Source organism: Maylandia zebra, linkage group LG20, assembly GCF_041146795.1.
Source record: "Maylandia zebra isolate NMK-2024a linkage group LG20, Mzebra_GT3a, whole genome shotgun sequence".
NCBI lineage: Eukaryota > Metazoa > Chordata > Actinopteri > Cichliformes > Cichlidae > Maylandia > Maylandia zebra.
The window spans coordinates 29,064,280-29,081,713 of NC_135186.1; the positions used below are offsets into that span (position 1 = coordinate 29,064,280).

The following is a 17,434-nucleotide window of genomic DNA, read 5'->3' on the forward strand; positions in this document are numbered from 1 at the left end:
TTTAAGGCTTACGACTCTCCAGCTGCCTGACTCTTTTCTTAAAAATAGGGATAACTATCCACAAAGTCCAAAATATTTTTCACCAGGCTGTAAACATGGTTTTAACATTGAAGTCTATGCATATTGACTCACTGTTGGAATTAAGCCTCAAGTGGCCACCAGAAGAATTGCAGCTTTTGCCTCTCCACTCCTTTTAAGTCATCTTTCTTCTAATTGGCTGCCCCTCTCAAGCAGAATATTACAGTGTAAACAGCAGGTGTGTTAAACCCGAGTGTTATAAGCTTTTAGGCTCACGGGATGGTTGCACATACACTGACCTCCTTATTTAAAACTCATTATTTAAAAAAGAAATCCACTTTAGCGACAGGCAAAAAAGGGAACTGCATAATAGGTCCCATTTAAAGTGAAATGCAACTTCTATTTTGCAGGATTGTTGCACAATTAGTAGCGTAAATTGATGGTGCAGGGATATGTGCTCAGGTGCTTTTATGTGTGTGTCTGTTTACATGTGTGTGTACCCAGAACACAGGGAGATGGCTGTGTCAACAGTACTCATGACTCAGATGATCTCAAGGCAGATGTGACAACAGGTCATCTTTTAAAGTCCCTTCTCCCCTCTGTAAATCTATCAGCTGGCTAATGGGTACATAAATGGGCCAATCCTTGTTCCTCCTGCGCCTGTATGTGTGTCATGGGGACAACACCGCAAGACAAAGGTTTGTCATGGAAAAAAACTGGGATAAAAGAAACTCTTACCTCAACACTGTCCCCATTTTTATAATATAAAACGCCCCCCTCCCCTTCTATTTCTTTTCTTTTCACTATCATCCTCTCTCTCCTGTCTGCTTCATTTCATAAAGGCCCGTCATTAAATCCACATTAGGTCCACCGAGCTCAACCCCTCTGTCCGACGTCTCCGTGTGTGTGGGTGTGTGTGTGTCTCGGTGTGTGCTCGTCCCTCTCGGCTGCTCCCATGATGAACATTATTTGATAGAGTGTGTGACATCCCCAATATCCCACCGAGCCGGAGACACAGACGGTCCCTCTGGCCCCCAGCAGACTGGCACTGTTGACGTTTCAGTCACTGACTTAAAATGGTATGTAAATGACTCGCACATACATCATCACATCCCAGAGTCCATTTAACCGTTTTCAGGCTATTATCATGCTGTCCCAGTTCGTTAAACGTTGGCCTTGCAAAGGTATTAAAAATGACAGCAACGGTGTGGTAGGGAGATTATTGCCGTCTTTAAGGCTGTGTGTGTGCGCGGAGCACAACTCAGACTATCTCCCACACAGGGGGGAGGCCCCTGGGCCAGTTAAAAATGGTGTTAATTTCTCCTCCTATGGGAAAGCAAAGAACGGTCTCTCCATGGCAACAGAGAGGGTGCTGAAGGGAGGAAACACAGAGCATGCGATCAGCGACCCCCTCTTTGTACGAGCACACACGCTCGCGCACAGTATGGATTTTGTCACCCGTTTACAGTAAGTCACAGTAACGCAGCAAAGTCTGAGATAACCACATGAACAAATGCTGCCATAAATATACTCTTTATGGATCTTTAATTGACTCCTGTTTAACAAAGAAGACCCCAATGAGACACATCTCCAGCTTTGAGGGCAGTTTTTTTTGTTCAGCCCCTCTTAGGAGCAAAGCATGGGCTCGGAAGTTCAAATGCTCAGCTGCTAAAAGAAGAATCACCTCAGCTCCTGTTGTGTTATTTTATACATGCAGACGATCTGCGTTTCCTTGGCTATAACGGTACTAAATGGGAATCGAAACACTCAGCAGCAACGTCTCTTCCCAGAAATTATGACCCAGTGTGAAAGCCCTTTGACTATCTTGTACAACAGTTGACTTAAGCGGGTTTACAGCTGATGCATTCGTCATTTCTGGTTCACATTATGACACCATAACTATAATCTTCCTTTTTTTCCTTGTTATCTTTTCTAAACGTTCAAGCAATTTCCCTCTCCGTCATCTGATTGATATATCATAGAAATGCCTCCAGCCTGGTGCACAACAATCAAAATGTCACTAAAGTGCACCATGCCAGCAGTTGTGACGTCTCGTTTGGCGCTCCAACAGGAAAGAACAGTGACATGAAATGCTCGGAGGGTCGTCAGCTATTGCAGTTAATGCCTAGGCCTTCCTGGAGTGATAAAATCTGTCCCAGGATCTCTCTCCTGCTTCCACCTTCTACCAACCATCTTTGGTCTTTGTGTTTTGTTAGTTTATTCGCAATAAATCATTTTTTATTTACAAAAATCTCCTGTTCGGACTTCTTCCCTGTCTCTTAGTTTGAGCCAACAGTTTCATATAGGAACTATTTTCTTTCGAACTGCACCCACAAACAATAGGATGTTTGCAGCCAGCTAATGGGCATTCAATACACAGGGTGTCCTTGGACGTTTGTGTTCCGATTTAGTCATTTTTCAACATGCAGAGATGCATTTAACCCAAACTTGGATCTTTTACTCAATGTAACCAAGTAGTTTCCAGTCTCTAAACATAACCTGTGAGTCAAAGTGAAAGTTAAAGGCTGTGAAAAACAGAACAACAATCACCAAGTAAAAAAAGGAAGAAGTGCAAAACAGAAAGGACCCGATAAGACAAGAAGCCCAGTCTCCTAATAACTTATGAGACTGCTCCCACCCTCCTATTGCAGACTTTGTGTGTCTCTTCTGCCAATATTTCCGTGGACACCTTGTTTTTAATAATAAGACCCAGGGTGACATGTGACAAAAATGCATTATATTACACCCAGGGATAAGAACATGTTGCACTTCCTGTCACAAGCAGGAGCCTGTTATCAGTGCGCAGTGATACGATTGGTGGGGATAGTTTAGTACAAAGAAAGTAGTCCCAAAGTGAAACTGCCCACCTCACAAAGGTTTGTTGATTTTTTTTTATTGTTTTTTTTGATTTTTCTTAGTCACCAGGTTGTGATTTCTGAAAAGAGACATTGCTGTTGGTTTTATATATATATATTCAAACTGTTTGAACACCACAGAGCCATTTCCTTTCATTATATTCAAGACAAGGCAGACATCTATACTGTTCGATATCTCCAATACTGGGTAGATGACTCTAAAACATTCTAGATGGATAAATAACAAAACAGGCCAGAGGACAAATAATGATATTTGATTTGGGGGTAAACAGCCACTTTAAAACCTTTAAAACAAATAAATAAATAAAAGGAACAGGGAAATCACTATTAGAGGTGCTCGGGTAATTTCTCTGCAGCTCTGATGAAGAACGAGATGTGAACAACTGCGTTGATTCTTGTTTGGGCTGCTGAGCCTTTTGCCATTTGAACCCACGAGCGTGAGCCCATGTGTTGCTCCTAATAGGCGCTGCCAGAGAAGGATGAAACAAAAAAGGCTGGACAAAAGCGCTGGAGACTCTCTATGCAAAAAATAGCATTAATGCAAATGCTGCTGAATAATAGGGCCAGTATTCTTTTGACTCTGTGGCCCATCCACAAAAGACGGGCTCTCAGGGGAAACGCGGACTAATTAATCAGATAATAATGATGATGTTCCTCATCCCATCTGACGTGGGCGAGGAGCAAACATTTAGTGCCCATTTTCCGAGACATGGATAAGGACTAACAATGTGGGGACGTCCCGAGACAAACCCTTATTTTAGGAAATAAAGCTTCATTCAGTTCTTCAGTCTGAAAACCTCTTTCTGTGGTAATCATGTCTTCCTTTGATCATGTGCTGTCACTTTGTGGCTGTAACTAATGTTTATTGTCATTGTCAGCTATTGATTGATGTGGGATTTTGTCAATAAAATGTCAGAAGATCTTGAAAGGGGCTCGAGGTTGTGTCCTTTTAAATTCTTTCTTTTATCAGCGCAAAGCTCGACATGAGTGGAATAAGAACAAAAGCAGGAAATTCTCACATTTAAGAAGCCCAAAGCAGAAAGACAAAGACAAGTATTCAATTCTTTAAAAGAAAAGGTGAAAAGGCTGATTGACAGACAATAATCTGTAGCTTTATTGATCAGAAGTCAACTGCTTTGGACAAAAAAAAAGAAAGAAAGAACAATCCTGACTATGATGACGTTTCACTGTTTTCTGCTTGTTTAGATGCTGATTTCTGCTGATAGGCTCTTAGTTTTTACATCGTTTGTTTCTCTTTTGTCTATTAAACGGTTAAATGGGCTTAAATGAACACTTATTTTGTCTGGTTCACAGTCTGTGCCAGCATGTCCTGTGCGCACAGTTCGAGCCCCTTTCATGTGAAGTACTTCTGTGTGTCTCTGTGTGAGAGCATGTCCACCAAAGCCGCGAGACATGAACAGAGATATTTACAGCTTTCAGTAGGCATGGCAACAAAAAGCAACAGCTCGCAGTTTTTCAAAAATTTTCTTCAGTACAATGCTCATGTCAGCTGAAAGGAAATGCACAGGGCGATTAAGCCCCGTTTCTTCACTCAGGAAGAGGCTTGTGCTCATTTTGTGTAAAATTCTGTGGTGCATCTCTGTGTCTGTTTCTGGTCCTATCCCCCTCCTCCTCTGTAGCGTCCTCTAATCAGGACATAATGAGAGCTAAACGAGGTTGCATCTCCACACTGAGGGCTGCTGGATTCTCCGAGCAGTTGCAGGGCTCTGAGATGTGCAGAAAGAGGGCGAGACAACAGGAGCAGGAGGACAGAAAATAATTCTGTGTCCCGGCTTGAAAAGAGGCATCAGCGCTGAGTCTGTGCTACTGTGCCCTGTCTTTCTGTCCTGCCACACACTGAAGCCGCCTTGTATGCTTTGCTGACACACAGAAGAGACCTTCTCTGTCTGCACATCAGCCACCAACCATCCCTACCCCCACCCAGCCTCCCGTCATTTAGCCCCATGCCTGCTCCCACACAGAAACTTGGCACACCCTGGGAGCAGCTGCAGAGGGGCTTCCAGTGCTCGCGCTCCAGAGATACGTCCCCGGCCCTGCAGCCCTGCGAGCAGGCACTGACCATTGTGTGTGCGTGTTTGTACATGTGTATGCGTGTTCCTTTTCCAGTGGCACCGGACAGCCTATTTATAAAGCCCACGAAGACCAACTGAATCAAAAATCGGGCTTTCTATAGCAGTCACATGCACATGAATTGGTTGATTTGTGGCTTCTGACTCATCATCAGAAGCAGCTTTTGTTGGCTGATGTTTTGTTTGTTGTTTAAATTTCCCAAGTGCAGCTGAGTCAGGGGGAGGTTTCCCCCTGCCTTCTGATATTAGCTACAAAAGTGTGCACACTCCTCTCCAGTAAACATTAAGGTACCCTGTTTTTAAAAAGAACCACACTTTTAAGGCCTTGTTCAGATTTTATTTCAGCTCATCTGCTTTTCACATGGATTTTTTTTTTAAAGCTGATCAGGTTATATTGATCAATATATTAAACTGGTATCAACTAGAAATGGCCAAAAAAAAAAACAGACAAAAGCTCATCAACATCACATTTCAGGCACCATCTGCACCTGCGGAGTCAGATCACACCTGCCCTCCTGCTCAGGGGGGAAACACAATATTGAGCCGAGATTAGGGGAGTTTTGTAGTCTAAATCGTCCATTCACACAGGTAAAACACCTGTAGAGGGATCAGTGCTATTCAGCTAAAAGTCAAAGGACTCTGTCTCTGACTGGAGCCAGAATCTTCTCCGGTTTGTTCGCAGGAAATGTGTTTCTGCTCTTTGAGGTCCGGAGAGACTCTGTCCCAGCAGGCCGGGTGGGGGAGATTATTCCTGAAGGCGCTTATTTAAAATGGTGGTTGTCTCCGTGCTGGCACAGCAGGCCCAAACACCATACATAGACATGGGCGCGCGCGCGTGAGCACAGCCAGCGTGTTTGTTTTCCGCGTGCAGGAAAAGCTGCTGGGGCACTGGCTGACAGTTCATCATGCACATGTTTATCTGGCCAGTCCGACAAATAGGCCTAATAAAACTTAACCCTTGAAGCACCTGCAGCTTCACTGACCTGACTTCCATTTTACAAGCGAAACATCGCCACACATCATCCAGGAGAACGGAGAAGTGAAGTCTGAGTACTAACTGTGGGCGTATGTCGCTATCAGCCCAGAGCAGACGCTTTTGTTTCCGCCACAGCCCCTCACGTGGTCACCAATTACGCACCGCTTATACTCTCCGCTAAAATGTGGAAATTACCTGCAGTGAGTTTCTCTTGAAGATAATCTTAGACGAGCTTACAGAGCTTAACGTCAGATCGTAGACTACAGAATAAAATGCGGCAGAGGCGGGCTGTCCTGGGCTGCACAGGTGTTGCCAGAGCAACGAATGCCTGTTAGCCGATCCGCATCCTGCCCAGGACAATGAAAAGTGGGGACTAAACACTCGGGCTGTTTGCCACGCCGTGCCATTTCGTTACAATGCCCCCTCTTTCAGTACTTTAGAAGCCTATCTTTGCCCTCCCGAAGAAAGAAAAATCAGCCAGGTCGACGCACGGACACAGCGCGTGCTTCTTGGTTTAGATGGGACAGTGAGTGCGTGTGTCCTTTGATGAATAGCTGACAATGAAACCTGCTGAGCTTCTCGGCATGAAAAACGCTGAACGTGATCATCTTAAGTTTGGATTTAAAAAAAAGAAAGAAGAAGAAGCTTCTGCAGCTTCTCAGCTGGTAACACCAGAGCAACCTGACACAGACCCACCAACATGCCGCTGCATCCACGTGCGCGCGCACAGCATCACCATACCGGGCTACACGAGACCCGAACTGCAAGGTTCACGCAAAATGCTGTCAGTAAGTAAATTATCTCGTGCTTTGCACCCGGCAGCGCTGACAGGACTTAAACCTCGCTGGTGAGATGCTTTTGCTTGATAGCCTCGACTCCCTGTTTTTTTTTTTTTGTTTTTTTTTTTTCAAATGCGATTGCCAGGAGGCACCGGCGTTGCTATGGCAGCAAGGGATGACAGTAGGGCTGTTCTGGTTGGGATGTGGACAAAGTGAAGCTTCATCGGCAGGGATGAGGGCGAGACGGGACGACAAAACATTTCAAGTTGGCGTTTTATCCGTGTGACAGGTGCATGTGTGCACCCTGATATAATGATAACTTATAGGCGGCGACGGGACACCTCATGCTCATGTACACGCACGTTCCCTCTCTGTGCCACACACACATATGCACAAGCATGCACACGCACGCACACACACACACACACACACACACACACACACACACACACACACTTTACCGTTGACTTGACCGGGACGTATAAAACGGGCTTCCCTGGAGCTCCTTTCTTGTTGTGCTCTCCCAAAACGTTGGTCCCGACCTGAAATCCTTTAGACTTCACCCAGAATTTGAATTTGGCGTTGATGTGGCTGTTGTCGACATAAACGCCATCCGACTCGTCGTTCTGCAACAGTGTCTGCATGATTTTGTTGTATTTTCGCCGGGTGACGGTCTTTGTTTTACCGGAGTCTCCATAAGTCCGGAGACACCAGTCCTGAAATTCACTGAACATCTCCGCCTCTAAAACGACCGGACTCCGGCTCCTTTTGGGTGCCTCCACGCACGCCTTTTTCGTTGCCATTGCTCCCCCTCTCCCTCTCTCTCTCTGTCTGAAACCGTTCAAACAGCCCAGGCTAATAAAGAACAGACTTGAACGGGTGGATGTCTTTCTCCTCTGGTCCCCGCTGTCCCGCGTCCAGGAGGCTCGGTTCAGGTTTGGGGACGCTACCTCTCTGTGGCTTCTCAGTCAAACTGACCCGGACAGCAGCACACCTGTTTGCAGAGGAGCAGTGCTGTCCCGAACCGCAGCGGTGAAAAATGTCACTTCCTCACATCATCCGCTGAGGAGCAGAAAGGGGGGCTGTCCTATGCTGAGCGGGTATCTCCCACCTGTGCGTAAAACGCTCCACACAAGGGTAGGCTATGAAAAAAAAAGCCCACAGTCCTCGCTAAACAACAAAGAACACAGACAAAAGCGTGGAAACAAACGTCTCTCTCAGTTCCTATCGACCTACTTTCTAACAGACAACACTATTTTCGGATGCGGGTTGCTCAACCCCTCGAAAAAAGCGCAAAGATGCTCAGAGTGTACCCCTGTATGGCCATGCATCCGATCAACATGCGCCACCTGGGACTGTTTCTGCTCCTAACACCTGTTTGAATGGGATTAGCTTTTGCATTGTGGGCTTTTTCTACCACGTAAAGGGGGAAAAAACAACACACACTCAAATCTGCATTACACTGGTAATTTGCTGCAAAGCCTGCGGTTTACAAGTAGCTTTATGTTGCCCAGCCGCAGAGAAAATGTCCGATTTGGAGACACGGAGGATGGAAGAGGGTGGAGGCAGAAATCATTCTTTAAAAAAACACCGATGAAGGATTTTAAATAGGAAATACTTTACGCAGAGTGAGATTCCAATAATGTATAAAGTGCTTTTTTTTGTTCTTTTTTTTTTTTAAATGGGCGTTAAATCTGAATAAAATATCAATGTATGTTTTGGAAGTCAGCTTAAGAACATTATTTATATTCACGATGAAATCTTCAAAAACAATAAAAAGAAAGAAAAATGTGTTCCGAACAAAGAATAATGAGATTATTTGTGACTTTTATGTTTAGTGACAGTGTTTGAACAACCCAGCTTGCGCGTGTCTACAGATGTTAGAGGAAAAACAGGTTCATTTAGGATCAGTGGTTTCCTCCTCGGTGCAGTTTTCTACCGTGTGTCGTGCTCTCTTTGTGTGTGTGTGTGTGTGTGTGTGTGTGTGTGTGCGCGCGCGCGCGCGCGCTTGTGTGTGACTCCTCCTGGCCTGTGCATTACAGGCCCATGCTGGCGGTGGTGACTGCTGCTGTTGCCATGACAGCAGCGCAGCAGTGTCTCCGGCCGTGCGGAGGGTGAGTGGGATGCCCCGTCCTCATCTTTCCATCCTGACTCAGACAACGGTGTGCTGCATGGGCCGAGAAGCCACACCACGACTGAATGACGAGAAGCTCAGATTGTCAGATACAGGGAAAGAAAGAAAAACGAGCTCACTCACATGTTGTGTGTGTGTGTGTGTGTGTGTGTGTGTGTGTGTGTGTGTGTGTGTGTGTGTGTGTGTGTGTGTGTGTGTGTGTGTGTGTGTGTGTGTGTGTGAGTGAATGCATGCGTGTTGAGTGACCGAGGCTTTCGCCAGCTTTCATTTCGTTTCATCATGTGGTCTCGTGCTGTGTCTTCTATCAGGACTGGCCTGCATGCAGGATACGCTCTGGGAGCTGCCCATCCATCCCTCAGGGGAGACGCCACGTCTCAACACAGGCTTTTATTTTGAAATGCCGAGTTTAGGACAGAAACATTCAGTTTGTTATTACTTAAAACTTGCACTCAGGGAGTAAATTGGTGTTCTCCGGGAGTGGAGGTTCTTATGTGCAACTTTCTGAGAAATTCTGCAGCACTTCTTCAGCACAGTTTTTTATATATATGTATATATATAGCACAGATTCATAGCAACAGTGGCTTGATTGTGCTTTATGTTGCAAAGGAAAGATCCATCAACATTAAAGGGTGTTGTGAGAGTGGACAAAGGAGTGAAGCCACTCTGTCCCCATCACAAGGAGTGCGTTTTGAGAAACTCCAGCAAAAAGTGTAATTTTTACTTCATCCTAATCAGAACTGAGAGAGTAAAATCTTTATAAATGATCTTATCAGCAGGCTGTGATGTTATTAAACCCGCTCGAAACAGACACAAAAGAAAAGAAGCATAGCAGAGGTATGCTTTTTTCAGTTACCAATGAACAGCTGGTATTGTACAGGTGAGTTTAATGTGGAAAACTATCTTACACCCCATTTTTATGCTGTTTCATGAGACTGCAACAGTCACTTTAATCTACCACAATCTGATTTTCTTTTTAAATTAATCATTCTGTCTATAAAATAGTTTTTTATAGAATAAAATAATAGAAATATTTTATAGAACAGTGAGACTTCTAGATTTTCACCGTTTAGGTGAACATCTTCAAATATATTTATTCTGGTGAATCAGAGGTCACAAAGGAAATATTTTTTCCTATCATGTGAGACAAATGAGCACAGGTATTTTTTTATTTATCTGCTTAAAAATTACTAAAACAATTACTGAGTTATCAAAATATCTGCATTTATTTTCTTTTGATTCATTTAAACTTAATGTTTTTTGCACCACTTTGAATATGGTAATGTTTTATATTTCACCTGAGGTGTTGAGATAAAACACTTTCAAAATGTTTCCCTTCATTTAATGTCAACAAGCAAAGACAAATTCTCACACTGTGCTGTCATCACAAAGAAAACTTTTATTTCTGTCTCACATGTCTGGCTTTAGGTAATGTCTGTAAAACTGACAATAATTCAGATCTCTGGCTTTTATGAAAAGAACAAACTGGAAGACAAACCGTCCTTAACTGCAAAATAGAGCGAAAGACAAAAAATTCTCCCCACTTTCCTTTCATCACACTTTACAAAACCATCAGAGGCACAATTTGTCCCTGCAGGCCATGTGTTTGTCTCTGTTTATGCTATCAAATGTGATGCTTTAGTACATTAGTACATACATTAGTAAGAATCTGGGTCATCTTGATCCCAGTAATATAACTGGTTCCAACCTTTCATATTATCATGCATTAGATTAACCTGGGTCGAAAGGGGCTCAGGCAACAAGGCTGGTTCACCTGTGGATAAAAAACAGGGACATGTGGTTGCTTTGCCTGTGTGTTATTCTCTGCTTTATCTCTGAATGTTGTCTTATGTGTCATTCACAGGTTTTAGTTCCACATCTGCACATATTTGCAGAACTTTACCATCATTTTTATTGTTTTGAGGTTAAACTCGAGCTTCTATTGTAGAAACAGCTGACCGGTTGTTAACCCATAAATCACATCGGTGTTGTGCTAAGCCACACAGGGCATGTTATTACCCTGTGATTTTACCATATTGGATTTTTCTTATCTGAAGGATGTTTTGAGCCCTGGAGAGCTGAAATCATCTAGTATGTAACATACTTTAAAGATTCTTGGAAACTGAAAGGGTGAAAGAGCAAACAGTGGTAAACACGTAGCTTTATCTCACAGGAAGTCCAAATGAGTACTTGCTGTTTATATTTCGAGCTCTTTTGGTAAAACTGTTGGTAGATCTGTACTCATATGTAACATAATGAATGCACAGCTTGTAATTTTACAGCGTGACAAAAAGGACTGCAGAATTCGCACATATTAAAGGATTCAGGACTCAGATTGCCCTCGTAGCTTCCTGTGAGCCAAGAACATCTCTCAGCGCCACCATCCGTGCGCGTCAGCTGTTGGACCTCTGGGCAGGGTCACGCCTCCTCACTCCTAATGAGGCAAAACTGCTGTAATTATGCTCACAATCTCCCACTGAGCGCTTTCTGTTCACCATGAGGTGGACTGCTGCTGTCCTGGGGGGCCACAGCAAGGGCTGTCTCGCGCTGAGATACCTCACGTTCAAAAATAAAACCCAAGTTTTCGACACACAGGCAGGATGACAGCATTTTCACACCCTTGCTTGAACCTCAATAACTGCTGCTTCAACTCGACTCTTTTATCGACCTCACTGTCCACACGCAGCGCTGTCTCTATTAAATTAGTCTTTCCTGCTAATGCCCCTCGCGATGTTGTCAGCGTGCTATCCGCTGGTGGAGGCAGGATTCACAATCAGAGACATTATAATAGAAAGAAATGGTACTCAAAGGACCATGAATTGAAATCTATGTGAGAGGTATGTAACTGCTAAGGCGGTGGTGGAATTCAAGTCCAAACATTTGGTGGCAGCAACACCAAGTAAAATTCCCTCTTCTTTTAACAACAGTCCACAGACATCTGGGAACTGAGGAGACCAGCTGCTGGACATTTGGGAGAGGAATGTAGTCCCATTATTGTCTGATAGATACTTCCAGCCTCTCAACAGTCCTGGGTCTTCTTTGTCCTGTTTTTGGTTTCCAAATGTTGGTAAAAGGACTAACTGCAGGCAGGCCAGTTCAGCAGCAGTCTTCTAATATGAAGCCATGCTGTAGTAACAGCAGCAGTATGTAGTTTAGCGTTGTTCTGCTCAAACATGGGACACCTTCCCTGAAAAAGACATTGTCTGGATGGGAGCATATGTCGCTCTGAAACCTGTTTATACGTTTTGGCACCTTGCTTTTCTGGTGCAAGTCCAGATGTGCAAGCTAAAGATTTTTTTGGGCACTAATGCACCTCCATAGCATCAAAGATGCAGGCTTTTGAACTGAGCGCTGATAACAATCTGAATGGTTGCTGTCCTCTTTATTTGGATGCAGCATCCATGTTTTCCAAAAGAATGTCCGATTTTGAGTCATCGAACCTCAGAACAGTTTTCCACTTTGCTTTGGCCTGGATCATATTCACATATTGATTTTTCTTTGCATCACAGAGCTTTAATCTGTATTTGTGGATGAATCATGTTCACAGACACTTTCTGGACGTGTTCCTGAGCCCATGCAGTGATTAAATTATGGTTTATCATGCAGGACCACCTTAGGGCCCGAAGATCACAGGCATCCAGTATTAAATTTCACACTTGTCCCTCACACACAGAGATTTCTCCAGATTGTCTGAATCTTTTGATCATATCATGAACTGTAGGTGATGAAATATTCAGTCTTTGCATTCCAAAATTGTTCCACACTTTGCAGGTGCATTTTGTTCCAGATTGGTGAACCTCTGCCCAACTTTACTTCTGAGAAAGTGTGCTTCTCTAAGATTCTGTTTTTATACCCAGCAATATTACCAACTTCTCCCGCGGTTTCTCTTTAGTACCACTTACTTTTCCAGCCTTTTCTTGCCTCCTATCTTAACTTTCTTAAAAGATTTTGCTGGCATGAAATTCATAATGAGCTAACATTTTTCATTAAATAGTAAAATGTCTTGATTTAAACATTTGGCATGTCTTTTATCCTCTGTTGTGAATAAAATATAGGTTTATGACATTTGAAATCCATTGCATCCATGTTTTTTACACACCTTTTTTTGATGGGGTCCTCTAATTTTCAAGGGGAAAAGCTTTTTAAAACCTTATTCTGGAGCAAGGTCAGCAAACTATTTAAAGCAGTTTTTATCTGATGTGACTGGTGATTCCGTAAATCCAGCTTTTATGTATCCAGCTGTGTGACCAAGATGGCTGTAAGTGGTAAGAACTCATCCTAGAAGACGATTGTCAGAATTTATTGGAGGGTCATTGTTCTAGTCATTTGTTTTTCATAAGAAAACATAACACTACAGATCCAGTCTATATTGTAATCTTATCATGTCATAAACAGAGCTGCATGGCACTGGTCTGTGAGCACAGGTCCCACTAAAGTACGTCAGGCCCTTATTCCACCCTCATGGAGTCTGTTCCTGACAGTTTGACTAGAAACATGCACGAATAGCCTGCTGGAGGTCATTTAGTATGCTCCTCCTCTTCCTTCTCACACAAAGGAGCAGATCCCGGTCCTGCTGCTGGGTTCATGACCTTTCCAGCTCTCCTCGTGTAATGGCCTCTCTCGTGATATCTCCTCCATACTCTCGAGACTGTGCTGGAAGACACAGCAAGACACATGTGGATGTGCCATCATGGAGGAGCTGGGCTACCTGAGATAAGTACACTAGCAAAAAGTAAAACTAAAGGCAAATTGCTCAAGCGGGATAAGGAGAGAGCAGTTGTCCTTAGCCACCACCTTGTTGCCTCTCCAGTGCACCTGGTGTCACTTTCATTTGCACTAAAACACGTGAAGCTAATTCTGCTTCCTCAGATAGATAAAACCTAAAGTTTTACTGACTTTGTGTTATACTGTGAGGATTGAGTGTTCCCTTAATTTGTCTGTGCAGAAGAAGATTTTAAATAAAAAGGTTAAAAAAAAAAGTCTTAGTTAAGCTATTTCTGGTATGTCAGTCTTAAAGGAGACCATTGATTTTCAAAGAGCAGACATGCTTCAGGTGTAAGCACTTTTAGACTTTCAACAAACAGATCCTTATTTTTAATAAAAGTGTGTTTACTGTATCCAGGGATTTCTTATCTTTTCTGTTGTTTTCATAAAACAAAATGCTTCATCTGGGTTTTTCTTGAGTAAAAACGGGGTATGTGACTGTTGAGGTGTTACAGCTTCTTCATATGTGCCACTAGATGTACTTAAAAAAGAAGGGAGCCCACTCAGGGAGCCCGGATTTTCACGCTACACCACTCATATAAATATTCAAGTTGAGAACACGGAAACTCTAATTCACTACAACATGTAAGCAGAGGTATCGCAAGCACTGATGGTATCTCTGAATGCTACATTCAAGGTTTTCTCCTCGGGGGTATTTGCACTGCTAACAAGATTTCTTGTGTAGTTGTAGCGTAAACAAACAAAATCTGTCTTGGATGAACCTGAGCAGAGCTTAAGGGAGGACATACAGGGGGCGGCCTCACAGTAAACAGAGACGGGGAGACAGACAGCGGCACAGAGCTGAGAGTGTGAGACTGAATAAGAGGATGAGAGGCAGGCGCACTGAGGGGGAGTGATGGTGAATCAGCCTCAGTTAGGATGACAAGTTTACCCTGCTCCGCCGGTGTTGATCTGCGTGCGTGATTAAGTCTGAGTGACAATTTGATGGCTAGTGCCTCCTGATGGAGGAGCTGAAAACTGCACCTTCTTTGTGTCGCCCATTCTGAAGCGGACCTGTCCTACTTAAGATGTAAACGTTAAAGAAAAAAATGCACGCAAATGATCAACTGCTTCATTTGTGTGTCTTGATCATCATATATTGTTTTTGTTTTGTATTGAATCACTCTTATGTTTTATGTTCCCTTTCAGAATAAATGGTTAGCGTTTCCACTCATGCACAATAAACTGAAGGAAATAATTAATGTTATTTCGTTTTCGTTATTTTCGGTGGTTTAAGTACTGAAAATAGCTTAGTCAGTTTTACCAGGACTAGTTTATACCACCTACTTATTAGGCAAACCTTGCTAGTACTGGGTTGGACCCCTTGATCCTTCAGAGCTCGCTTTAGTTTTCATGGCGCAGATTCAACATTCTTCTAAGATTTTGATCATATTGACATGATTGCTTCACACAGTTGCTGGAGATTTGTCAGCTGCACATCCATGATGTGAATCTCCCGCTCCACCATATCCCAAAGGTGCTCTGTTGGACTCAGATCCGATGACCGTGAAGGCCATTTGAGTCCAGTGGACTCATTTTCATGTCCGGGATACCAGTTTGAGATTAACTGAGCTTTGTGATATGGTGTTATTCATCTGAATGTCGCAAAGTCATCAGTTTTTTCAGTCTTCTGTTGTCCAGTTTTGATGAGCTCCTGTGAATTGTAGCCTCACTTTCCTGTTTTCAGCTGATGGCACTCGGTGCGGTCTTCTGCTGCTGTAGGCTGTTTGCACACTCACAGAAACTCATCTGGTTGTAATGAGTTTTTAACCACACCTTGCAGACAGGTTAGTGTAATATAAAGCAAGATTGGTGATTGGTTTGGAGCTAAAGTGATTACAAACCCCACCCTAGAAAAAAAAAAGAAACTAAACCAGAAAGGAAACTTAACTGTAAAACAAAATAGAAAGAAATTTGATGAAAAATAGAAAATAACTCTGATTCAAAGTGCATTAAAAACTAAGATTAAGCCAGCATGAGAAGAACAGTGAGATAAACGCACACGAGGAATCACAACGATGAAGCTTTAATAATAAAACTAATAAAATAGGATAAAACTCATGTCTATTGTAATGAGGTGGAACAATTAAACTGCACTTTTTACATTAGCAGCAAGTGAGAATGTCCCAAATTATTGTGTGAATGATCAAATCAAATTGAATATTTCCTAAATTGTTTGAGATCCACAATACAACATATACCATGAACTTTACAATTATAAGACTCTAACTGCACAAATGTGATAATCAAATGTTTGGATCATTTATTCCTCTGGATTTAAACATTTGCACTATAATCGTTTTGTAATTGTATGTTATTGAAAAAAATATTTTCTGTTAAATGTATTATGAATATCATGCATGGATATATTTTTAAAGCTCCACCAAAGATTTTTTTAGCCTGAGCCAAAAGAAAATCACTGTCTTTCTTAATTAAAGTTTCCTTTACTCTAACAAAAGATTGATTTCTGATAATCCAGCTAAAGCCTGGCATAAACTGAGCTTGTAAAACAGGACAACGATCCTAAGCACGGCAGCACATCTACAGCAGAATGTCTCATAAAGAAAATAATTAAGTCTCGCAGTGATCAAGTCAAAGTCTAGACCTCAACCTGACTGTTATTGCTGTGGTGGGACCTGAAGAGAGCTGTACATAAACAAACGCCTACAAACCCCAATGAACTGAAGCAACATTGTAAAGAAGAGTGGGCCAAAACTCTGCCAAAATTATGTGAGAGAGCGATAAAAATCATACAGAAAACAATGACTTCAGATTTATTACTGCTGAAAATGGTTCCATAAGCTTTTGGATCGTGGTCTGTACACTTCTTCTAAAGTAAGTAGGCCCACTTACATGATGTACTTGGGGATTTATACTTCTGCATTAAACACCGTAGGGGAATCCTTACTTATAATTTCATCGTTATTAAAATATAAATCTTTTTAACTATTATGCACACTTTATTATTATAAATAAATCGATAAAAGAATCAAAATAATCTCCAAAAGCAACATTAAAGCAATGCATTAATGAATCAATAACTTTGATCTGCATTAAAATAAACAGCTGCTCTCTGGGGTTTTTGCAGTTTCACTGACCACTGCACAGTCTGACCTTGGAGTGAATTTGCTGGGACGTCCACTTCTGGGAAGATTGGCAACTGTCTTGAGTGTTTTCCACTTGTGAATAATTTCTCCCTTTAGAAAGATGAACTTCAAATTGTTTGGAAGTGACCTTATAACCCTTCCCAGACTGATGGACAGCAGCAGCTGCTTTAAGATGCTGTTGATGTCTTTACTCCACAGCGCTGTGTTAACACACACCTGAATGCTCCAGACCCGACTACCAGACTTTACTTTTATAGAGGTGCTCATGCTGGCTGATGATTAGTTAATCAATTATTAGCAGCGCTTTGCTGCTATATACCTGCTTAATTCCTATGGTAGCAGTAAAAGTGTATGAAGATTTTCACACACTGCTTCTGAGTTATAATTTTTGTTAAATAACTAATGATATAATTTATTATACCCTTAAATGTAAAACCTTAGAAATGGAAAATGGTGGACTTTCTCTTAAGACGACTCAATATGATACTCAATATGTGTACTTTTACTGTAAAATAATTTTAATGTTAGTTAACATGGTTAAATCATCAATGTTGTTTCACAGTTCATCATTTTTTCCACATACCACGGAGATCAGGTCAGGCCCTCTTTACAAAGTAAGAAATATTATCACAATCAAGAAGTGAATTGCTCACATATTTTTAATGCATTTAATTGACACCTTATTTGATTACG

General features: G+C 42.4%; 1 protein-coding gene across 1 annotated transcript in view; it reads right to left on the reverse strand.

Moving 5' to 3' along the window:
- The window catches only part of nol4la (nucleolar protein 4-like a), a 33,894-nt gene extending 25,967 nt beyond the window's left edge, over positions 1 to 7,927 (reverse strand). Inside the window, exon 1 of the mRNA XM_004546411.5 lies at positions 7,201 to 7,927. Coding sequence (XP_004546468.1) covers positions 7,201 to 7,542 — 342 coding nt within the window. The 5' untranslated portion in view covers positions 7,543 to 7,927. The remainder of the gene's footprint in view (positions 1 to 7,200) is intronic.
- Between the last annotated feature and the right edge of the window lie 9,507 nt (positions 7,928 to 17,434).